This window comes from Micromys minutus (genome assembly GCF_963924665.1).
Source record: "Micromys minutus genome assembly, chromosome: 21".
Lineage (NCBI taxonomy): Eukaryota > Metazoa > Chordata > Mammalia > Rodentia > Muridae > Micromys > Micromys minutus.
Window position 1 is genome coordinate 13,653,121 of NC_137956.1, and position 25,602 is coordinate 13,678,722.

General features: G+C 42.1%; 1 protein-coding gene across 1 annotated transcript in view; it reads right to left on the bottom strand.

The window, feature by feature from the left end:
• Window positions 1-25,602, bottom strand: part of IMPG1 (interphotoreceptor matrix proteoglycan 1) — a gene marked incomplete at both ends in the record, with an annotated part of 144,678 nt that overhangs the window by 8,078 nt on the left and 110,998 nt on the right. Inside the window, one exon of the mRNA XM_080934311.1 lies at window positions 23,104-23,323. Coding sequence (XP_080790437.1) covers window positions 23,104-23,323 — 220 coding nt within the window. The remainder of the gene's footprint in view (window positions 1-23,103; window positions 23,324-25,602) is intronic.

Genomic DNA, 25,602 nt, shown 5'->3' on the forward strand with positions numbered 1-25,602 from the left:
TTTCTGCCTTCTGCCTTCAGATCACAATGTGGAGCTTTCACCTACTTCCCCAATACTATGTCTGCCCACATATTACCATATTCTCTGCCCTGATGAGATTGGACTAACCCTCTGAAATTCTAAGCAAGACATCAATTAAATGCTTTCTTTTATAAATCTTGCCTTGGTCATGGTGTCTCTTCACTAAGACACTGCTCACAGGAAATAAAACCAACACATTGCAGAGACATCTGCATGTCCACACTTACTGAAATACTATTCACAATTAGAACAACCTAACCTTAGTGACCACTAACTGATGGATAAAACAGGACACACACACACACACACACACACACACACACACACACACACAGAGAGAGAGAGAGAGAGAGAGAGAGAGAGAGAGAGACAGACAGACAGACAGAGACAGAGACAGAGACAGAGAACTATTCAGATGTAAAAACAAGGAATTTGTTTGGAGAGATGATTCTGTGCTTAAGAGCACATACTATTTTTGCAGAATACCTGAGGTCATTTTCTATCACTCACACTGGGTGGGTCATAATCACCTGTAACTATAGCTCCCAGAGATCAGGAAGCTTTTGTTGATCTTGGGCACCTGCTCTCTGCTTCTCTTACAATATTCTCTCTCTCTCTCTCTCTCTCTCTCTCTCTCTCTCTCTTTCTCCCTCTCTCTCTCTCTTCCTCTCTCTCTCTTTCTCTATATCTATCTCCCTCTCTTACACACACACACACAGATGCACACACAAAGAACACACAAATTAAAGAAATCCTTTCATTTGCAACACATGACCTAACTTGGAGGACATTAAGGAAGCACAGAAGGACAAATACTGCATGACCCTAGCCACACACAGGTTTAAAAACATTGTTTTTGAGAGCAGAACAATGAATCCCAGATGCTGGGACTACTGAGGTGGAGATGGGTTCGCAGGTGCTAAGCTATGGTCAGATGCTAAGGTCCTAATACTCAGTACTGTGACAGTGATTAATAATAATGCATTTGGTCTCTCAAAGACGCTAGAAGAGAATCTTTGTAATATTCTCATCATAAATAAACAATAAATGTTTAAGTATATTAATTTTTTATCCATAAATAATTATGGATATATTAGTTGACTTGAGAACAAAATATATACATATGCTGAACCACTACATTGTATCTAACAAATATGTACAATTCTCGCATATCGAGCAAAATTAAAACAGGGAGATAGTGGCTGTACTTCTAGCCATGTGTAAGGTCTGCTCAGACTATGGCTTTGGAGACCAGCTTGGGCAACACAGTGAGACCCCTATCTTAAAAATAAAAAGGTGATAAAACAGAAGTTATAAAGCATAGATCCTACAAAATAAATAGAGTAGGTTCTCTGTTTTCTTTCTCTATTCTCCTTTACCTCTCAGTACCACCTCTTTCTATCTTTACTTCTAAATCTGGTGGGATCATTACTAGGATGTGTCTACTGTAGGTAGCTAGCTCCTCTGACCAGCCAGGAGAGCTCGGAAGTTGTGCAGATGGGCAGGAAATGGGTACCCTCTGTTCTTCCCATTCCTGTAGGGTCTCTCTTATGGTAGGAGGCTCTGTGCCAGGGAGATGAATGTGACCAACCTAGGGGTTTATTGTTCTTTGTTTGTTTGTTGTTTGTTTTGAGGCAATAGCCTTAAAAGGATGTTTGGGTCTCCCAGCAAGGTTGCTAAAGTCTTTGCTCGAGGTTGGATTTCTCTGTAGCTTTCCCACCTCATGTTGGCAAGGCCAGCATGTTAAGGAACTGTGTCCCTATTGAGGTGATAACTTAGATTCCCACTGACAACTCAGGTGACTTTACATCCAGGATACACTTTAGTAAATCACAAATGTCAGCAACTAGTGTGTGCTCAAAAACAGAAGTGGTGTGTGTGTGTGTGTGTGTGTGTGTGTGTGTGAGGGAGAGAGAGAGAGAGAGAGAGAGAGAGAGAGAGAGAGAGAGAGAGACATTGCAGGCTCCACTCCCTTCTCAGCCATAGATATTTAACTTGGAAAACAGACCAAAACCAACAAACAACATGCTTCCCCTATGAGGCCAATAGCAAAGCTGTATTTAAAATAATAACATAACAAATATTAAAAATTAATAATATAATAATAAAATAAAAAGTATACTTAGAGTAAAATAATAGAAGAGTGTGCCTGTTAAATAAGTGTTTCCATTTTTACCATAATTTTCTTTTGTCTTGCCAGGTATAGCTTCCATATTATTAAAGTTGTACAATGCGCGGGCAGCATTTGGAGGAATGACTTTAGCCAAATGGGGAATCAGATGTGAGGGATGAATAAAACCACTCTATAAATTAGTTGGTATCCTCATGTTGTTTATTCAGGACCAGTCAACAGAGAATGAAAGTTCTTTCTTTGTTAAGTTAGCAAGCTTAGGTTTTGTTTGCAGTATACACACACCATCCTAGATACTAAGATAACATCCATTTATTCGACAAATATTGACATGGCCTTTCAGAACTTTTAGCACTAAGAATGACTAACTGATATCTATCTGTGCTGAATGTTTTATGTCAACTTGACACAAGCTTACGTCATCTGAAGAGGGGGCGTCAATTAAGAAAATGCCTCCCAGAGATCCAGCTGCAGGGCATCTTAAAATTAGTGATCAATGTGGGAGGGCCCGGTGGTGCCATCCCTGGGCTGGTGGTCCTGGGCTCTATAAAAAAGCAGGCTGAACAAGTCATGAGGAGCAAGCCAGTAAGTAACATCCTTCCATGGCCTCTTCATCACCTGCTGCCTCTAGGTTCCTGCCCTGTTTGAATTCCTGTTCTGGCTTCTTTCAGTGATGAACAGTGCTGTGGATGTGTAAGTCAAAGAAACCCTTTTCTCCCCAACTTGCTTTGCTGACGATATTGCATTGCAGCAATAGAAACCCTAAGAAAGTCTACATTTACAATTTTTATTCATGTGAAACAGTTACAGCTCAGAGATTTGAAGATAGAGGGTATGTTAGAGACCTCCTAACCTGACTTGGTCTCTTAGCAAATGAAGAAGCCAAGATACTGGGTGTTGCTAAGAGCATGTGTGTTTGCACTTAGCTCCCCTAACAGAGTCTCAATTCTATCACCTTGTGGACTGTGTGACATGATCCAGGGAAGTCACAGCCCCAAGGCAGAGCTGTTGGGATGTTTGATAATATGGCAGATGCTGGCAATCACAGTTGATTAGGCTCACAACAGAAGAGACCATGCTTACAAGACTAATTTAAGAAGCAATTCTCACAGCTCTCTTCCATTGTATTATCTGCAAAGCATTGTTCCTTGGGGCTGGAGAGAGGGCTCTGGTTAAGAGTGAATACTGCTCTTTCAGAAGACCAGACTTTGATTCCCACACATTGTGTGTGTGTGTGGGGGGAGGTCATATTACTTCAAATTTTTGCACTAGGGAATTGGATGTCTTCTGGCTTCTGAGGGTATTGTACAAACACATGCTTTCACATATATGTACACACAATTAAAATAAAAATAAAATCTTAAAAATGTTTCTGGGTATTGTAAAAGATGGTCTTATTTATATACACAGAGCACACTTGCAACTTTCAAGGACTGTCAACGAGGTTGATTCTGGAGAGGAAATGCCACAGATAGGTAGAAAAGATTAGCGTCTTGACAAATTAAAATTTAGTAGAACTTTGTTTTTAATTTTTTAGCCCATGTGTGTATGTGTGTGTGTGTGAGTGTGTGTGTATGTGTATGTGTGTGTGTTTGTGTGTGTATGTGTATGTGTGTGAGTGTGTGTGTTTGTGTGTGTGTATGTGTGTGTGTTTGTGTGTGTATGTGTATGTGTGTGAGTGTGTGTGTTTGTGTGTGTGTATGTGTGTGTGTTTGCGTGTGTATGTGTGTGTGTGTGAGTGTGTGTGTGTATGTGTGTGTGTTTGTGTGTATGTGTATGTGTGTGAGTGTGTGTGTTTGTGTGTGTGTTTGTGTGTGTGTTTGTGTGTATGTGTATGTGAGTGTGTGTGTATGTGTGTGTGTTTGTGTGTGTGTGTATGTGTGAGTGTGTGTGTCTGCGTGCATTTGGGCAGATTGCATGGCACATGTGTGGAGGTCAAACATAACCTGTGGGAATCCTCTTCTTCTACCATGTAAGTTCTGGGGATCAAACACATGTCTGAGCCATTTTATTGGTCTCGATGACCAGTGAAGCAAAGCCCACCTTACCATTGTCTTTCTTTATTATATCTCAGAGACATTTCTCTTTAGAATGACGGATTCATTCCTAATTCATAGGTAAGCCTCACAATAGTTTGTTTCTTCCTTAACTCAACTGTGGACATTTGCAGAAAATAATTTGGTATGAGTGTCCTACTTTATACCAGCAAACTAGTTGATGATAATTATCTATACATGGTATTGCAACGACCTAAAACTTAATGTCTTAATATTGTCCCCATGGCTTTGAAAAAAAACAAGGAGGCCTGAGGTCAACAATAGGCTACAAAGATAAAAGAGATGCCATTTTACAGAAAACATTCTTAAGTCATAATCCAATTGTATGTGGAGTTGAGGGAGTGAAGTTCTCACAAGTTGCCTTATAGACTGGGTGCTCCAGAATTGTTTTAGCCTTTTAGATTTCCTTAACTATCTCTTAAACAGTTTTTTTTCCTCTTTGAGGAAGGTCCACAGTATAGACAGGCTGAATCAGAACTCACTGGGTAGCTTAGATTGGCTGCAGACTTGTTGTAGTTCTTCTGGTTCAGCCTCGGAGTGCCACCGAGCCTGGTTACTCGGATTCCTTTTCTGTTGGATCTAGAAAGGAGTTTGACAAGAAAAGCCATGACCATCAACAGATGCTTAGCATGGTTCTGGCTATCTTCTGGGACATAGTGTAATTCCTTGGTGGCAAAATGACTTAATACTCTGTCTTTACGGAGTGTAGATATGTGCTTCTGCAGAGCACATATGATAATCTCTCAGCCTAGAATTACCTGGCATTAGAGATGTGAGAGTGTTGGTTGAGTTAGCGGCTGATGAGGTTCAGATTCATTAAGGTACCTGGAGGATTTGAGCTAATGTTTGACATCCCATGTGGATTCTCACCATAGGCAGAGGACGCTCATGCCATCATTTGAGAACACATTCTTGAAATGCCCCTAGGGATCAGGATATGGAGCCTCTAGCCACCTCAGGAGCAGAAACTCACATTGTCAAGAGCCATTATGGGCTGGAGAGATGGCTCAGAGTCAAAAGCACTGGATACTCTTCTAGAGATCATGAGTTCAATTCCCAGCAACCACATGTTGGCTCACAATCATCTGTAATGAGATCTGATGCCATCTTCTGGTGTGTCTGAAGACAGCTATAGTCTACTCATATACATAAAATAAATAAATCTTTAAAAAAGAGCCATTATGTATGCCAAGCACTTTCAATACACATTTTTGTTAATACTTGCAACAGCCTTCCACATATATGTATATATGTATATATATACATATATGCATATATCTGTAATACATGAAAGATGGTAGTAGGAGGACACAGAAGAATATATATGTGTATATATATGTGTATGTGTGTGTATATATATATATATATGTGTGTGTGTGTGTGTATCAGTGTGTGTGTATGTGTGTATGTGTATATGTGTGTGTAGGTGTATTGTATATGTGTATGTATATGATGTATTTGTATATGTATGTGTATGTATTGTATATGCATATGTATGTGTATGTATATGTATATACTGGCTGTGAACCACTGTGCCTGGCCCTATACTATTTTTTTTTTTTAGTTTTAAAACTTTTTTTTCCAAAAATTTTTATTGGAAATTCTCTGCATTTATATTTCAGATGTTATCCCTTTCCCAGAATCCCATTCCCCCTCCCCATCCCATAGCCTCTATGAAAGTGCTCCCTCTCCCAACCACCCTCTACCACCTCAGCACCTTGGCATTCCCCTACACTGGGTAAATGAGCCTTCACTGGATCAAAGGTCTCTCCTCCCACTGACGTCAGAAAATGCTATCCTCTGCTGCATATGCCCCTGGGGCCATGGGTCTTTCCATTAAAATTCATTAGTTGGTGTTTTAGTCCCTTGGAGCTGTGGTGGGTTTGGTTAGATGTTAATTTTGTTCTTCTCATGGGGTTGCAAACCCTTTCAGCTCCTTCAGTCCTTTCTCTAGCTCCTTCAGTGGGGTCCCTGTGTTCAGTCTGATGGTTAGCTGTAAGCATTCTCCTCTGTATCAGTATGACTCTGGCAGAGCTTCAGAGGAGGCATCCATATCAGGTTCTTGCCAGTAAGCACTACTTGGCATCAGATATAGTGCTTGGGTTTATTGGGTGCATATGGTGTGTATCTCCAGGTGAGTCAGTTTCTGGATGATCTTTTCTCCAATCCCTGCTCCTCTATTTGTCCCTTTATTTCCTCCCATGAGTGTTTCGTTCTCCCTTCTAAGAAAGACTAAAGCATCCACTTTCTGACCTTTCTTCTCTTTGAGCTTCATAAGTTCTGTGGACGGTTCTTTGGGTATTCCAAGCTTTTTGGGCTAGTATCAACTTATAAGTGAGTACATACCATGTGTGTTCTTTTGTGACTGGGTTACCTCACTCAGGATGACAGCTTCAAGTTCCATCCATTTGCCTAGGAATTTGATGAAGTCATTGTTTTGATAGCTGAGTAGTACTCCATTGTGCATATGTACCACAATTTCTGTATCCATTCCTCTCTTGAAGGACATCTGTATTCTTTCCAGCTTCTGGCTATTATAAACAAGACTGCTATGAACATGGTTGTACATGTGTCCTTGTTAGATGTTGGAGCTTCTTTGGGTATATGCCCAGGAGTGGTATAGCTGAGTCTTTAGGTAATACTATGTCCAATTTTCTGGAAACCACCAGACTGATTTCCAGAGTAGTTGTACCAGCTTACAATCCTATCAACAGTGGAGGAGTGTTACCATATCCTTGCCAGCATTGGCTGTCATCTGAGTTTTTGATCTTAGCCATTCTGACTGATGTGAGGTGGAATCTCTGTGTTGTTTTAATTTGCATTTCGCCAATGACTAGGGATGTTGAACATTTATTTAGATGCTTTTAAGCCATTCATTATTCCTCAGTCAAGAATTCTTTGTTTTGCTCTGTACCCCATATTTTAATAGGATTATTTAATTCTCTAGAGTCTAACTTCTTGAATTTTTTGTATGTATTGGATACTAGCCCTTTATCAGATATAGGATTGGTAAAGATCTTTTCCCAATCAGTTGGTTGCTGTTTTGTCTTCTTGACAGTTTCCTTAGCCTTATAGAAATTTGCAATTTCATGAAGTCACATTTGTAGATTCTTCCTCTTGGAGCATAAGCCATTGGTGCTCTGTTCAGGAAATTTTTTCACATTCTGTTCTAATAGTTTTAGTGTACCTGGTTTTATGGAATTATTTGACCTACTTGTACTTGAGCTTTGTACAAGGAGATAAGAAAGGATCAATTTGCATTCTTCTGCATTCAGACTGTCAGTTGAACCAGCACCACTTGTTGAAGAGGCTGTCTTTTATACTTTGAATGTTTTTAGCTCCTTTGTCAAAGATCAAGTGACAATAGGTGTGTGGGTTCATTTCTGGGTCTTCAATTCTGTTACCTTGATTTACCTCCCTGTCTCTGTACCAATACCATACAGTTTTTTATCACAATTGACCTGTAATACATCTTGAGGTCAGGGATGGTGATTCACCTGCAAGTTTTTTTTACTGTTGAGAATGGGTTTTGCTATCTTAGGTTTTTTTATTATTCCAAATGAATTTTCAAATTGCTCTTTTTAACTATGAAGAACTGAGTTAGATTTTGATGGGGACTGGATTGAATCTGCAGATTGTTTAAGGCAAGATGGTCATTTTTACTATGTTAATCCTTTCAATTCATGAGCTTAGGTGATTTTTCCATCTTCTGAGGTCTTCTTCAATTTTCTTCTTCAGAGACTTGAAGTTCTTCTCATATAGATCCTTCACTTGCTTGGTCACACCAAAGTATTTTATATTCTTTGTGATTATTGTGAAGGGTGTCGATTCTCTAATTTCTTTTTTGGCCTGTTTGTCCTTCGAGTAGAGGAAGGCTACTGATTTATTTGAGTTAATTTTATATTCAGCTACTTTGCTGAAGTTGTTTTCAGCTATAAAAGTTCTCTGGTGGAATATTTGGGGTCACTGAAGTACACTAGAATATCATCTGCAAATAGTGATATTTTGACTTCTTGCTTTCTAATTTGTATCCCTTTGACCTTTTTTTAACTGTCTGATTGGCTCTGGCTAGTACTTCCAGTACTATATTGAATAGGTAGGAAGAGAGTGGACAGCCTTCTCTAGACCCTAATTTTAGTGAAATTGCTTCAGGTTTCTCACCATTTAGTTTGATGTTGGCTACTGGTTTGCTGTATATTGCTTTTGCTATGTTTAAGTATGAACCTTGAATTCCTGACCTTTCCAAGACTTTTAACATGAAGAGTATTTGAATTTTGTCAAATGCCTTCTCAGCATCTAGAGAGATCATGTGTTTTTTTCTCTTTGAGTTTGTTTATATAGTGGATGACATTGATGGATTTCCGTACATTGAACCATCCTTGCATCCCTAGGATGAAGCCTACTTGATCATGGTTAATGATCATTTTGATGTGTTCTTGGATTCAGTTTGGAAGAATTTTATTGAGTATTTTTGCATCAATGTTCATGAGGGAAATGGGTCTAAAGTTCTCTTTCTTTGTAGAGTCTTTGTGTGGTTTAGGAATTATGGCTTTGAAGAATCAGTGGGTATTGTTTCTTCTGTTTTTATTTTGTGGAATAGTTTGGAGAGTATTGTTATTAGGTCTTCTAAGAAAGTCTGAGAGAATTCTGCATTAAACCCATCATTAGGTCCTGAGCTTATTTTGGTTGGAAGGCTTTTGATGCCTGCTTCTATTTCTTTAGGTGTTATGGGGTTGTTTAGGTGGTTTATCTGATCCTCATTTAACTTTGATACTTGGTATCTGTCCAGAAAATTGTCCATTTCCTCTAGATTTTCCAGTTTTGTTGAGTATAGGTTTTTGTAGTAGAATCTGTTGATTTCTTGAATTTCCTCAGTTTCTATTCTTATGTCTTTTGTTTCATTTCTGGTTTTGTTAATTTAGGTACTCTCTCTGTGCCCACTAGTTAGTTCAGTCAAGGGTTTATCGATCTTGTTGATTTTCTTAAAGAACCAGCTTTTGGTTTTATTGAATCTTTGCATAGTTCTTTTTGTTTCTACTTGGTTGATTTCAGCTCCGAGTTTGATTATTTCCTGCCATCTACTCCTCTTGGGTGTATCTGCTTTTTGTGCTAGAGGTTTCAGGTATGCTGTCAAGCTGTAAGCATATGCTTTCTCCAGTTTCTTTTGGGGGCACTCAGAGCTTTCTTCACTAAGTTTTCCTCTTAGTACTGCCTTCATTGCATCCCATAAGTTTGGGTATGTTGTGCCTTTATTGTTGTTAAATTCTAAAAAGTCTTTGATTTCTTTCTTTATTTCTTCCTTGACCAAGCTATCATTGAGTAAAGCATTGTTAAGCTTTCTTGTATATGTGGCTTTTTGTTGTTTTTGTTGTTATTGAAGACCAGCCTTAGTCTATGGTTATCTGATAGGATGCATGGGATTATTTTGATGCTGTTGTATCTGTTGAGGCATCTTTTGTGACCGACTATATGGTCAGTTTTGGAGAAGGTGCCGTGGGGTACTGAGAAGAAGGTATATTCTTTTCTTTTAGGATGAAATATTTTATAGATGTCTTTTAAATCCATTTGGTTTATAACTTCTGTTAGTTTTGCTGTTTCTGCTTCCATGATCTGTCCATTGATGAGAGTGGGGTGTTGAAGTCTTCCACTATTATTGTGTATGGTGCAATATATGCTTTGAGTTTTAGTAGAGTTTATTTTATGAATGTGCTCATATATTTGGAGCATAGATATTTAGGATTGAGAGTTCATCTTGATAGATTTTTCTTTTGATGAGGAAAAAGTGTCCTTCCTTGTCTTTTTTTATGACTTTTGGTTGAAAATCTATTTTATTTGATATTAGGATGGCTACCCCACCTTGTTTCTTGGGACCATTTGCTTGGAAAATTTTTTCCTAACCTTTTACTTTGAGGTAATGCCCGTCTTTGTTGCTAAGATGTGTTTCTTGTACACAACAAAATGCTGGATCCTGTTTATGTATCTAGTCTGATAGTTTATGTCTTTTTATTGGGGAATTGAGTCCATTGATGTTAAGAGATATTAAGGAATAGTGATATTGTTTCCTCCTATTCTTGTTATTAGAGGCAGAATTACATTTGTGTTGTGTGTTTTTAGGTGTTTATTACAAAAATATTAGTTTCTTGACTTTCCTAGGGTGAAGTTTCCCTCTTTGTGGTGGAGTTTTCCATATATTATTCTTTGTAGTGCTAGATTTGTAGACAGATATTTTGTAAATTTGATTTTGTCCTGGAATATCTTGGCTTCTTTATCTATGGTAATTGAGAGTTTTGCTGGATATAGTATCCTGGGCTGGCATTTATGTTCTCTTAGGGTCTGTATGACACCAGTCCAGGTTCTTCTAGCTTTCCTAGTCTCTTGTAATGTCTGGTGTAATTCTGATTGGTCTGCCTTTATATGTTACCTGTTCTTTTCCCCTTACTGCTTTTAATATTTTTTGTTGTTGTTTTGAGCATTTGGTGTTTTGACTATTATGTGTCAGGAAGAATTTCTTTTCTGGTCCAATCTATTTTGGGTCCTGTAGGCTTAATGAATGGTCATGGTCATCTCTTTCTTTAGGTTAGGGAAGTTTTCTTCTATAATTTTGTTGAAGATATTTACTGGGCCTTTTATTTGGGAGTCTGCTCTTTTCTAAATTTATTATTCTTAGGTTTGGTCTTCTCATTTTGTCCTGGATTTCCTGGATGTTTTGGGTTAGAATCTTTTTGATTTTTGCATTTTCTGTGACTGTTGTGTCAATGATTTCTATGGTATCTTCTGCTCCTAAGATTCTCTCTTCCATTTCTTGTATTCTCTTGGTGATGCTTGCATCTATGATTCCTAATGTCTTTCCTAGGTTTTCCAACTTCAGGGTTGTCTCCTTTTGTGATTTCTTCATTGTTTCTATTTATGTTTTCAGTTCCTTCACCTGTTTATTTATGCTTTTCTTTATCTCTTTAAGTGATTTTTGTGTTTTTTGTGTTTCCTCTTTAAGGGTTGGTTTCTACTTGTTTGTGTGTGTTCTCCTGGTTTTCCTATACTTCTTTAAGTGTGTTGTTTATGTACTTCTCGAGGATCTCCATCATCATCATGAAGTATGATTATAAGTCTAAATCTTGTTTTGTTGGTGCATTGGGATATCCACTATTTGCTGTGGTGGGAGACTTGGGTTTTGATGTTGCCAGGTTATCTTGGTTTCTGTTTCTTAGATTCTTGCACTTGCCTTTTGCCATCTTGTTATATATCATGTTAGGTGATCTTGTTGTCTCTGACTGAAGCTTGTCTTTCCTGTGGGTCTGTGGGCTTGTGTTTTCCAGAGGGCCAGAAGTGGGTGTGCCCAGTCAGTACCTCCACCTGTGCCCTCTGAGTTCTGGGTGGCCTCTCCCTGGATAGACAGTGGGGAGGGAATATGGACTTACCTCTGCACTCAGGAGTGAGAATCCTCCTATGGCTTTTTAGAGTGCCCAGCAACCTGCGGTCAGACTGATTGGTGTTCAGCTCTCTATGGGCAGTCTGTGAGTTCTGATGGCAACAGGCCGGCACTAGCTCTGGGTGCAGATGGAGGTCTGTGTGCTCCATAGGGAGAGCGCTCCCGTGTCTCCCCTGGGTGCTCAGTTCCTGATGGCAGTGGGCCTGATCTGCCTGTGGGTCTGGGCTGAGATCCCTGTACTACTTTTATAATTCAGTTCTCAAGTACCACCCAAGGTCAACACTCATTTCTATTTATAATGTTTAGATTTCTACATCTGTGTTAGACTACATTCTGTGGTTAGACGTCAGGGTTTCTGTAATACATGCTTCAAGGCCCTATGGACTTGAGAGGGGCTGGGAGTGGATAGGAGCTCGCCCCCTCCACTTCAGCACCTCCTCTGACCAGCTGATTCCAGCTTTCATGAATATGTTGACTAAAGGCTCTCCCAACTAAGCAGAAACTCAAAATGCTGTCATGTTCCGACCCAAGGCAGAACATTTTTCACAGGAAGTGTGAAAGCTCCATTTTCTTTTCATCTGCTCAACACGATAGCAACAAACACAGCTTGAAATGGGTGCACTGCTGTGTGTATCTTCTGAGCTTTTTGGCATAAGTACCTTCTCTGTATCAGTTTCCTGGACTTGGTTATATAATGAATTTTGTATGCGTTTCAAAGATCCCGAAAAGCTTTTCCACCCTGCTTGCTGAGGGAGGTATCTCCTACCTCTCCATCATACAGCAAAACTACCTGAATGTTCCCTGATGTCGTGAACACTTTGAAGCACTTTCTAGTTCGGGATTAAACGATTAAGGTTCTTGGGGCTGGAGAGATGGGTCAGCTGCTAAAAGCACTTGCTGTTTTTCCAGAGGTCCTGGGTTCAGTCACCAGGACCTTGTGGCTCATGGCATCCATGATTTCAGTTTCAGGGGGTCAGATGCTTTCTTCTGACTTCCATGGGCACTGCGGGTGAGGCATGGTGCACATACATATAATGCAAGCAAACGTTCACATATGTAAAATAAATGCACCTAAGAAGCTTTTAGGTTTTAAAAAAGCTACAGGCACACACACACACACACACACACACACACAATCAATTTAAATGAAGTTCTCTTTTTGAGGGCTTACAATATTTCTTCCAAGAGCCATAGACTATCTAATAAAAACCCTAATACGAAGCATGAGAAATTCCTTTTCCAGTTGTTGGCTGGGGGCATTCAAGAGGCTCCCTAAAAATATGGGCCATTGCTCTTGCTTGCCTCCCAGAAGTTGAAGGTCAACCCTGTAGCTGAAGACACCATGCATTTGGAGGATCCAGACTGGATCTGATCTGAAAACCTCCTCTCTAAGGACTAGCGTTTGTAACATTGGAAGGTTCCGTGTAAGCTTCCGTGGAGAAAAGCAATCGATAGCTCTACCCAAAGCACAACAACCAGCGTGGCTGATACCCATACGGGTGCAAAAGCAGCATCGATATCTTGGTGGTAACCAACAGCTCTCTAATTGGACTTAAAGGCTGTTTACAGGGAGGAACTGTGTCATGCACTAGAAACCTAGCCAACTACACATGAAGTGAGGCCGTGGGTCTCAGAGGAGAGCCTACTACCATGTCTTTACTTATCAGTGTAATTCCTAAGTGCATTCAAAATATCTATCTTTATATATACAGGTAAGTGTATAAAGATACCCTTATTTTAGTCCTCACGCCTCGTTAAAGCAAATCTCAGAAAGACAGAGAGCATCACAGAAATCCACAGCTGATCAGAATTCGGAGAACAACTGATTGCAGTGTGCTCAGCCCTTAGTGGATACATCTGCAGCGCCGTTCCTGCACCCAAGGTTCAGCAAACATCTTAGGAGTGATTAAGATTGTAAGAGCCAGAGACCAGGAGATCTGCTGTGAGATTGTGTCTCCTAGAAATGACAGGGAAGCTGCCCCCGTGATACTTCAGCAATATGGCTGAAAGCAAGACGCGACAAGGACAACACCGGCAGACATGCTAATGTAGGAGGAGGAAGTCTCATGGGGGTTCCAACCTTAGGAAGAAAACACAAGCAACTAAGAAATGCAGAGAGTGAAGGAAAAAGTCTTTCTGAAGGATGGACCCCTAATTGGTTGTCTAGTACTCAATGGTCATACCTGAAATCATGTACATACAAAATATGCTAAACAGACTCTATTTATATACTTAGGTGTGTATGCACACACAGCAATAACAAAGAAAAAGAGGCCATTATTTTGAGAGGAAGCAAGTGAGCACAATGAAGGAGTTGGAAAGATTCAGGGAGAAGTAAGGGGAAATGATGTGGTTATATTTTAATTAAAAAATTAAAAACAGCAGCAGCAGCAAGAGCAACAACTACAAAGGTAAAAACATTAGGCTTCACATGGGGCTGTTCAGGACCGTTTTTTTCCCTCCAAGCTATGAAATACAGTGCTCACTAGATGGCGCCCAATAGCAAAATAAGTAGAGAAGTAGTACTAGAGAAACTGAAGCTCCCAAACTGATTTTTCTTTCCCTGAAAACCAGCTTGGCATGGTGGGGAGCGGTGGAGGGATGCGGGGTCTCCAGGAGCACGCGCTGGCGGCACCGACTCCCGGGATGCTGATGGAGCTGTCGCTGCTCCGGGGTTTCAGTGGAGACCAGGCTCCGGAAGGCAGCACGCACCCCCGGGCCATCTTTTCCTTTCAGGGTGCGCTGCAGTGTGGTTTGTCCATCACGGCAGCCCTCTGTATTTTCCCAAGATGATACTTGTCTTTAAAATCAGAATACTTAAATTAGTAGACCCAGGCCGGGTGATATAAGTTTCCAGATCCATACATTTTTACAAGTAATTCTAATAGTCTTTCTTAGTGTTAGTTATCATGAAGCCTAAAGGATCTGGAGTCCAGGAGATCCCAGCGAGTCCTAGTACTCTGTCCCCTTGTCCAAGCTCGGCCGTGAGTAATGCGGAAAAACCGAGATGTACAGCAGTGTCCCCATCTCCTCACACAGGCTCATCTCGAGGCCACTGTGAGGCAATCAGCCGAGAGCATGGACCCGTGCAGCCTTACTTACTGGATTGCAGTGGGAGACCCTGGGAGCGGGAGAGATTGGGAGCATCTCGGAGGCAGGGGAGGCAGGGGAGGAAGGGAAGGAAGGGAAGGAAGGGAAGGAAGGGAAGAAAGGGAAGGAAGGGAAGGAAGGGAAGGAAGGGAAGGAAGGGAAGGAAGGGAAGGAAGGGAAGGAAGGGAAGGAAGGGAAGGAAGGGAAGGAAGGGAAGGAAGGGAAGGAAGGGAAGGAAGGGAAGGAAGGGAAGGAAGGGAGAGCCCATTTTCAGGCCCTGGCCGACCTTCTATGACTTTCTTGCTTCAGGGGATGGGGAATGACCGCCTTTAGGAAGCACGGTGAGTTGATGGGTGTGTGGGACGGAAGGCACAGACTGAAAATGAAGTAGGCTAATATAAATCTGGCAGCGCAGACAGTGTTGGGGGTCCAAAAGTTAAGTGGAAACTTATCTCAGGAGGAAAGGGGCCCATGATCCGACCCTAGGAGACAGGCTCAAGGGCACAGGGGGCAAGTCCCCTCATAGTAGGGCATATTAGGTGACCTTGGAACTTTTGGGAGTTTGGTTCCTGAGAGTAAACACTTTTTCCCCCCTCTTCCACGATTATGGCACAATACTGTAGGAAATTTTATTTGGAGAAATGCAGACGATAGTAGAATTCACTTAGGATTCAGTGTTGTCAGTAGAAGGCCTTACAAGGGTCTGTTCTAGAGTAGGGTATGGTCAACAGATGCACACAGACCTGCATCCCAGCTACTACAGTAACTGGTCATTTTGTGGCAAGTTCTTATTATTTCCCTCCACATATTTTCTCACATATAAAGGGTGTGGGATGATGCCTACATTGTATATTTATTATGATTAAAAAACAGTGTCAGTTAGTCCTTGTGATCATTACCGGCTTTATCTTCTGTATTGTGAAGAGAGACATTTGTCTCCTTCTCACTGGTGGCCACTAAACAGGAACCTAGCAAGTACCGCATCACTGTGAGAGAGTCTGTCGGTCCACATTTCAGCTGAAAATCTCTTGGACGGCAGCCTGTAATTAATTCTGACATTTGCCATTTGACAGCCCCGAGACTTGCCTGTGTGTAAGGAGGCTTCTTAGGAATTCAAGGGGGGAGGTTTTATATGTGGTTTTGCATTCTTGAGATCTTCAACTGGCACAGCCAACTTATATAAAAGCCCTACATGCTTCTGAGGAATTTTCATAGCCCACGGAATGAAAGACGACTCTTGTTGCTTGATATGCCGACAGAATACAGAACAAACTGTGATTTATCCTGTTTTTCAGTTTATAAATCACAGAAGCTTCTAACATTGGTTTATATTTTTATATCACAGATCCATTTGTTCAGGGGGCTCTCAGAAGGGGAACAGCAAGCCAAACATAGTCCTAAGAGTGTTAGCTATGGGTTTGGCTCTAATAGAGGGCTCTCTTTCAGAGGACCTGGGGGCAGGGGGTGCATTTGAATACGGAGTAATATGCCCTTGGAATGCATGTGAGAATATTTAGGTTGTTGTCTCCTTTAATTTAGACTGGTCTCAACCTCACTGTGGGAAGGTGCACCGGTGGGTTCAGGGGGAGGAGAACGACGTGGACAGAGAATGCTGATATTCCCATTTCCCTCTCACCTCACCGAAATCTGGTTTTTCCCCTGGCAAAACCATTAGTCTGTCTTAGGCAAGTATCCCCCATCCCCTCACATGACCTCAGTGGCTCCCATAAGTGGCACCCCCTGCTACCGTCTTCCTACCTCCCTCTCCCCTTTCAGAGGTGCTGGACTAGAGTCAGGGGCTCTTGTTCTTGCTTTGCTGACAATCTCATTGTTTCTCAGTGCCTGGGTTTCTCAGAGCTCTGTTTCTGGTTTTCTTTTCCTCTCATGGTACCCACTGCTCTGGTTCAGCTTCAGCTGCTTCTGGGCACTGCTCCCCACATATAATCTGCCCGGCTGACCCTCTTTCCTGTCCTCTAGAAAACAGCCTCAGAGGGAGTGGTCAGCTCACCTAACTGCCATCTTATTAGCACTGGAAAACACTCCCTGTCCATAAAACAGAAACAAAAAGGTTTTCTTCTTTATATTTAAATTAAAAAATCACGCAGGTGTCATTCTTTGTGGCTTTGTATCTTTATCAAATATTTTACAAAAACACAACCTTTTGTGAATGAGAAACTGTCTTTAGCACACTCAAAGGAGTGAGTTTAGTATCAACTCTATAGACATTTTGAGTGTTCCAAAATGTGTTAAAGTTTAGGTGGCTTTATGTACTTGGGGAGTCTGGGCAAGAAAAGGGTAAGATATTAACATGTACTCCAGGACGTCTGACGGGGCTGTGAGGTGAACTGGTTTCTCTTTCTGCTCCCTCTAGCTAGAGTCCCCCTTTTCTTCCCCCTCTGTACCACAGCTGTCACCACATTGGAAGAACTTCAGTACCCCAAATCTACGGAACATGGCTGCTGTTTTCTCCTTTCATGGAGAAGCCACTCCCTCCTCTGTGTGGCTTGCTTCCATTTCAGGACCCAGCCCCTTTTTACTCTGTCTCTCTTTGTCTTTCTGTGTCTCAGTCTTTCTTTGTGTCTGTGTCAGTGTCTGCCTTTCTGTCTGTCTATCCCCAATCTATATTCCCACCGTTAATGTCGAGATCAAGGTGCCTATCAGGTTTTTGTAAAACTTTTTGTTTCCGTTTCTCTTGCGAGGTACTTCGCTCTTTTGAGGGAACGGTTGGAGTTAATTCCTCTTTATGTTCTGGTCTCCATCAGAGTGTCTGGCTCCTGACAGTTTATCCACAGTCGCTTCTGAATGTGTGGACAGTCAGGGACGTGTGTCACGCTTACATTAGCATTTACTTCCTTTTCTATAATAGGAAGGAAAAGGGCCGGAGGGAGTAAGAGGTTATATAACTGCTGATCATTTTGGGAAAGTCATCCAATATTTGGGAATAGAGAGAGAAACTGATAGCGTGACCTTCAGTACTGTCACAACAACGGTGAAGACTAACAGTGCCTACCCAGCTTGCTGCCTGCCCACCTACAACTTAAGCTAGACATGCTTATGTCTTTAAACCCCTTTAAATGGGTAGGTTCTTAATCCTTATGTAAGCGCTTACATAATATTTTCCAATTTTTACTTTCGGCTTGCAAAGCTTAAAATATTTACTATCTGGCTCCTGTGGAAAAACTTTGCTGGTGTGTGGAGGCCACTTACTTGTTCGACTCACTATTGACTATGTGATTCTGGCCTAGGCATCTTACAGCTCTGCAAAGTTGGAAGTTAAACAGGTAGAGCACCATAAAGCTAAAGCATTTGCACTTTCTGGTTTTTGGTTACCGTCTTATTCTCGCATTGTCTTTGGTTCTCTGGCCATAGAAAAATCTGTTTCTGTGTCCTCTCCCCACAAGCCGTGTCGGCCTGATGATTGTCTTATAGGTTGAACGAGACTTTAAAGCACATGCTCCCTACCGGCTCATATGACAACTATGGCTTTTATGTTTCTAGGAAGAGACTCTTGGTGCAGGTGGGAGAGGCGGGGTGCATAGGTCAGATAGTTTGGGAAGCCTGGAGAACCTTGGCAGGGTGGGAAAGTCTGGCTGTGCATAGTGCTGGCTTATCTGTGACTTTTCTCAACAAGATGGTGAGGGAGGGGGAAAGGGTAGAAACTTTGAAACTCACGGTTGCTATGGAGTGTATTACCGTCCCGCTGGGAACGGGTTAGACTCATGGGATGTCTTTTGGACTTTCCAAAGATAAGCTCTTGATATCCTCTTCCATAGACTAAGCTAAGTATCTACTTTCAAAATATATAGTGCTTCTAGTGACCTCCCTTTCTTTCTCTTTGATATCCCCCCCAACTCTCTTTAAGAGTTTTTCCTCAGACAGAGTAGAGCAGTTTTGTTGAGTTCCACCCATCAAGACTAGAAGCAGAGGGGTTTCCTTTATTTGACAAAAGTGACCTGGAAGTTCTAGGGCCTTTGCTTGTCTGCTCTCACAGGCCCCTCTCACTTGGACTGATACTGTTGTATATCAGCCCTGGCTTTGTATACTTGAGCAGACCACAGCAGCAGCTGGGTCAGGTGAATGTGAATTTAAGTCCCACTCTGGGTCCAGGGGCCCAAGAAGCATCACCACCTGCTAGGTAGAGCAGTTGGGTGTAAGAGGAGGCCATTGTAATTTGCTTGCCTGTCAGTCACCAGGGAAGCTTCTACTCAAATACATCATGGAAAGGAGAAACCTGGCTTAGCCAGTTATACTGTAAAACAACTGTCATCTGGCTAGATCCAAAGGAAAATGATTGAAGCATCCCCTGTATGCTTTCTTTACTGTTTCAAAATGGAGACATTCATTTCTTCCTTAAGCAAAATTAGAGGGGCTGGGGATGTAGCATTGCCTAGCATCTATGAGGCTTCTCTTTCTAGCACTACAAATAATATTAATAATAAAAATATTTGTTTATTTCCCCAAATAGGAGTTCTGATGATATGAAACCTTAATATAACAGAACAGGGCATATTAAAAAAGAACAATGTTTTAGCTGTTATGTGTTCAGCAAGTTTTTTTTTTTTTTTTTTCCTAAGACATAGCAATTCATAGAACCAGGAAATGAATACTTTTTGATTTTTCAAGCAACAGCGCTGAGCTTTGAGGTTTGTGGAGGGCCAGCTCTTTGTTCTCCATCGAAACATGGCCGCAGACAGGGCAGCAGGGGAGGGTCCCATGTGAAGGAGGCTGCTGTCTCTGTGCCTGTCAAATGTTTGTACCTCATTGCTACTTGCTCTTTCCCAATAGCCACCACTTGGGGGTGACACTTTGCACTTCTATGTTGTCTGTGATGTGAGCCTCCACAGCCCTGGCCCTCTGCGGCTCTAGCTGGGGCAGTTCATCAATGTAGAGGGCTCAGAGGCCTTTGGAGTATGTTTAGTCCTATACTTCCTCATACTCAGGGGCCAGGTCTCAATAAGCTGAGGTTTGAAGGGAATCACTGTCCTCTTCACCTGGCACCAACCCAAGCCCACTGGAACTTTCTTGAAGTTTGCTACATAAGAAAACAGCCATTAAAAGGTAGTTTTGAACTAAAAAGACATAGTTCTGAGGCCAGCACAGTTTAAAGATGTCTCTTCTCTACAGTCCCTTTGACCAGGGACTGCCACACACAGACAGGCCATGCAGGGGTGTTAGGATGCTTATGAGATCAGAGACGTTCAAGGTCTGATGATACCACTCGGAGGTATGCTTACTGGTTTCACAGGCACCTGCCCTTTGTCTGCAGTGGGACTGCCCAGGATGCACAGCTGTGAGCAAGGAAGCTCGGTGGTGCAGACCTGGTCCCTCCCCCCACCCCATGGCTCCTCCTCTCTTCTTCCATTTGCATTACTGTTGATGAGAAGGAAAACTTTTTTAAGTGTAGTTCAGAGCCATGGCTTCTCCCTGTGCACAGCACAAAGTAATTGGAATCCCTCGTAGTGTGGGTAGTGCACATGCGCATTTTCATTTATGAAGAAGAAACCACACTCATTTTATAAGCATTTATAAAGCCATCTTTACACTTTTGATCTTCCTGTTTTCAGAGCTTGTGTCTGGAGCACTGCTAATGTTTCAGCAGGCTCACCCTTTCCTAGCAGACTTTTAATATTAATTATCTTTTGTCCTTCTGCCATTATTTTATTAATTCTCTATGTATTAGAAATAGGATTTTTATCTCTAGGTACTTAGTAAAGAATACAGTATGGAGAATTACTTCCAAAACTCAAAGTAACAGTGCAGTGACTTCTGCTAAAGATCTACCTGTGGATATCCTGAGTGGTCATTCATTCTCATTCATTCATTCATTCATTCATTCATTCATTCATTCAATTCAGCAGTTTTTATTCATGTTTACTGATGGACCCAATTAGTATGTCTAATGCTGAGGATTTCTGAGCTGTTCCTACTCAGGGCTGGAGAAAGCAGACAGATCATTTCCAGGTCTTCTTTTCTGTCTTTCCCTTATTGTTCCATCTCTCAAGTTGGGTATTACCATATGTACATCACACTGGGAAGCCTGGTGGCACGTTTCTCTTAGGTAGCTCAGTATACATTTGGCTCCAGCAGGAACTAGAGCTGATGTTAGGACCGTCTCACCCCTACCAGCTGCTGAGAAGAAAGGCTACACAGCACGCCAGCTTACAGGCTATAACTGAAGATAGCCAATTACGTCACAAATACTGTGCCATGTTGGTTTTTATCACCCTTTGTGGTACCTTGCAGAGGTCATAAATTAATAGTTGAGTTCATTATGACAGTGTTGTAACCCTGACTACTAACATGTATTAGGCAACTATGTGTTAAACACCACATTAAAGACTAAAAATGCCCTTTTTATGAATCTCCATGCTCGTAGTAGCTTCCCCTCCCCCACTGTGGTACATGACACAGTCCTTCAAACCAAACTACCATCGTCTCTATGAGTTTGGCTGTGCCTGTTTGAAAAAGATAACGCAGCTGGGCTTGTTGGCTGCTGATGGTCCCTCATAGGAGGAGGGATGGGAAGGGTCATGTGAGGACTGTCATCTCAGCGTCTAGCCATTCCTACCAACCAGTCGCATGAAATTCTTTTCTGACTGCATATGACCTCAGGTAGGGCCTAGAGTAGATAGGTTGGAAACGACTTGGGAGAGAGCTCCATCTCCCCGGCCACAGGGGAGTCATCACGAACACTGGGCACAGACCTTGCAGTATGGCTGCCTTAATGCCACTCACACCATCACCCAAAACCTTCACTCGCTGCTCCGTAAGCCACTTTAACAAACTCAGTGTCTGTCCAGAAGGAATGCCGGTGTACCTCAGTTTGGTTTTGGGACCTTAGGAGAAGGCTCCCCTGGTTAAAGAGTTTTAACAATGACATTTCACTGACATTGAGCACCTAGGATGCACATTCAGGGTTGCGTTGTCAAGGACATGACTAGGTTGTACTTCTTCCAAGCATCATTAGTGGCCCTGGCACAGTCATAGGCACTGACAGCGTCCACTGCTTTTCTAAGGCCCTTGTCAAGTGGTTGCTAATGTAGAAACAGAGGTACACCCAGGCTCTCCCCAGCCTGGACATCCCGTGGAAAGCTGTTATATTAACTGTGCTCCCAAGGACTGCCATCTGAGAGATGGAGAAAGGCAGGACCCGGGGATCCCACCTTCACCGTGCTCCCTAGTTCTCTTGGTTCTTTCCTGTTAGCTTTACCATTTGACTGCAAAGAACAGCCTTGGCTCTGGGTACCTTGGATAGAAGCAATCAGTCTTTCTCTGCCATACAGGTGGCCTTTGCTTGCTCAGGGAGGGGGGTGTCTAGAAGCCTTCCTTAGGCTGCTCCAGTTTGGAGGTAACGATTTCCCAGCTCAGTGCCCAAGGCTGTGCTGTCTTTTTTAATGATGCTGTTTACCAGGGTACTGAGGCAATTTTTGTAGGATTGCTCCAAAGCTTGCTCTGTCAAAGATAAATGTTTCCTACTGAGCTTTTTTTTTTTTTTTTTTTTTTGACTTGTATTTTTGCCCAAGGCCTTTTCCCTCTGTCTTCAGAGTTAGTCCACAGAGAGCCAGAGATAGCGTTAAAAGATCTACTTCACTAATTCATAGCCAATTAGGAAACTTTGTTTTGAATCTGACTGGAAGGTTGCTTTGGCAATGGGACAGAGCTCGCCAGTCCTGCACTCCAGGGGATTAAAAACCTTTCTGCAGTTAGTTAGAAAACAATTGTGTGGTGCATGGGAGAAACAGTCCCCAATGCCACCTTGGCCTGTGACAGTGCTTTGTGACTGGAGCAAGTATTTGCTTTCTGCTCCACGGTCTCTGGCTATCTCTTTGTTTTATATATACGGGTGCTACCCTAGAGTGTGCAACTGAGAACGGCATTTGTTTTCTTCTTTGGTGATTTCTCCTTTTTTTTTTTTTTTTCCTGCCTCCTCAGGGTTTGGTCTTAGTGTCATCCTGAATTTTGTTAGGGAAAGACTATTCTGATAGTTCACTGCAGCCACAGGCTTCTGGAAGAGGAACACTAGATTGCTGCAGTTTCTTCCAGAAAGTGCCTTTGGATTTAGCAGAAGGGAAACTTGCTTGGTTTAGGGCTACGTTTCACACAACGTGAGCAGAGCAAAATTTCACTCCCAAGGAAATGGAGGCTCTCCAACTGTGTGGTTAGAGACACCCTTACTGTTTGCTTTTCAATGTAGGAAAACTTGAGCCTGCAGGCTGAAGAGCCTCCTTCCTTAATTGGGAAGTTTGTAGCTTGTAAAAGGTTGCCTTGTTAAGTCCAATTTAATTTCATTATCACAGTTTGACAGTTGAACAGCATTGCTTGAAAACCAAACAGAAGGAACCAAGAGTTCCCCAACTTTCTTTATTAGCTTCACTTACCTGGTTCTGTGTTGAGGGAGTAGCTTTCTATTTCCAGGTTGAGTTCTTGAGCTGCAGTGGACCGAAGATCCTCCAAGACCCCACGCACTGCCTGGGTAAGGTTGTAGGGGACCGCCTTTGCAAACCGCACTTTGCTGTTTACGATCACACTCCCGTTTCTGAAGCTGAGTATTTCCAGTTGCTTAAACCCCGTAAGATTCGATCGTAGATATGGAACCAACTGCAAAGAAATAAAATAACTCAGCCCCTGCTGTAACTCTTTGTGCTTCCTTTTCTCCATGTGCGGCCTACATTTCATTTCTTCACTGTCATTTTTGTTGTTGGATGTGAGACCAGCACACCGCAACCTAATGATTTATTTACAGCAATTATGATCATATTTCTACCTTTCCCCTTGCACTGAGACAGATGTGCAGGGGGTTTCTTCGTGCCTTGTGAGAACAGATGATTAAAAAACCCAAAACAAGCAAACAGACAGACAGACAAACAAACAAACAAACAAACAAACCCTAAGCCAAGGCCATCAGCAAAACGATGCCAGGCTACTAAGTTTTTTAAAGTGACTATTCCAAATTGGGCCCAAGAACCAATTAACCTATGTCTGTGTAAACAGAAGTAGTCAATCTGAAAAGATCCATTTCAGTAAAACAACAACAACCCCACGAACCCACGGTGTCTTTCTGTCAGTGTACTACATCTTCACAGCATGTAGGAGGGAAGTCACAATCAGGACATTTGGATTGGAGTTGTTGAACCTGGCCCCAACTAGCTGGATGGGCTTCATGGGACCTCATGCTTATCTGAGCTGTGAGAGAGAGATGGTTTCCTGGGCCTTCCCTTTCAAACATGATCTAATAATCACAAAAATTATTAAATTATTATTTAAAAATCACAAAAAAAAATAATCAGACGTCTTTTGTGAGCCACAACCATGTCGAAGGTCGTTTCCCAGAACTGTTTGAACTGCATCTCCTGACTCTAGAAGTGTTCCTGAACCATGTAAATGCTAGCACGAAGGTCCAAGCTGCAGGTTCCCAGGCTTGCCTCAGAGCCACACCCTCTCCCTGCCTCTGCCCCACTAGAATTTTGGTTCTGATCGTGTGTAAGCTGGTTAGTCCTGTGAATCAGAACAAGGAAAGCCCCACTGAGGAACTGCTCCCATCAGATGGGTCCACGGGCCTGTCTGTGTCTTTCATTTTAACTAATGATCAATATGGTGAGTCCTAGCCCACTGTGGGTTTTATCACCTCTGGGCAGGTGGTCCTGGGTTATACAAGAAAGCAGGCTGAATAAGTCATGAGGAACAATCCTATAAGCAACATTCCTCAGTTCCTTCTGCATCAAGCTCCTGTCTTAAGCTCCTGCCTCAGAGCTCCTCAATGAGAGACTAGAACCTATAAGGTGAAGTGAACCAGCTCCTTCCCAAGTTGACTTTGGCAATGGCATTTATTTTGATGTCAGAGAAGCAACGGTAGAAGATGGCATTATCTTGAAAACAAAATGATACTTTATACCAGGGTTGGGAGTTTGCTCCTTGTGCTCTGTCTGGATTTGTTTTACTGCTTTGCTGACTTCATTTATAAGTTAGCACTGCTTTGGCCTTGGGTAGGAGTTTTTGGTTTTCACTCTGTGTACCGACAATTAGCTGCCTTGTCTCATAAATTAATCCCCAGAATGCAATGGGAAAGAAAATGGTTCATTAGTGATGGTATTTTTCCAATATCCATACAGCCAAGCCCGGTCATGTGACCAGCTCTACCACGTGTGCAGGGGATGCTGCTCCTAGGCCATTTGTTGACAAATTGCTCTCTCTCTCCCTGGCTCTTTCTCTCATCTCATCTCACAAGGGAAAACAGAATGTGGCAACAACTTCACCTTAGCTTTGCTCAGGAGGAAACCTTCTTTTTCAGAGCCACATGTGAAACAAATGTGGGTCTCCAGGAGAACATGAGAACACAGCTTCCCACGGATCAAGAAGAAATAAGCTTGTATCTGACGTCACTGTCTTTAATGCCTTTGTTATGGCAGCATATCACAAGATGAAAGCACCAGAGTGAGGCTCACTGTGAAGCTGTTCCCTAAGATAGTCTCAAGCCTCACCCCATGGAATATGTGTGCACGCACGTGTGCTCGTGTGTGTGTGTGTGTGTGTGTGTGTGTGTGTGTGTGTGTGTGTATGTGTGTGTGTATGTGTGTGTGTATGTGTGTGTGTGTGTGTATGTGTGTGTGTGTATGTGTGTGTGTGTGTATGTGTGTGTGTGTATGTGTGTGTGTATGTGTGTGTGTGTGTATGTGTGTGTGTATGTGTGTGTGTATGTGTGTGTGTGTATGTGTGTGTATGTGTATATGTGTGTGTGTGTGTATGTGCATGCAGAGAGTCTTAAAAATGTTCAGGCTATATGATAATTTAACATATAGGAGGCATAGTTTCTGATACTGTCAGAAATCATGTGTGTGCTATGTAGTATACATTTTTATTTAATCAGACATGACTGTTAA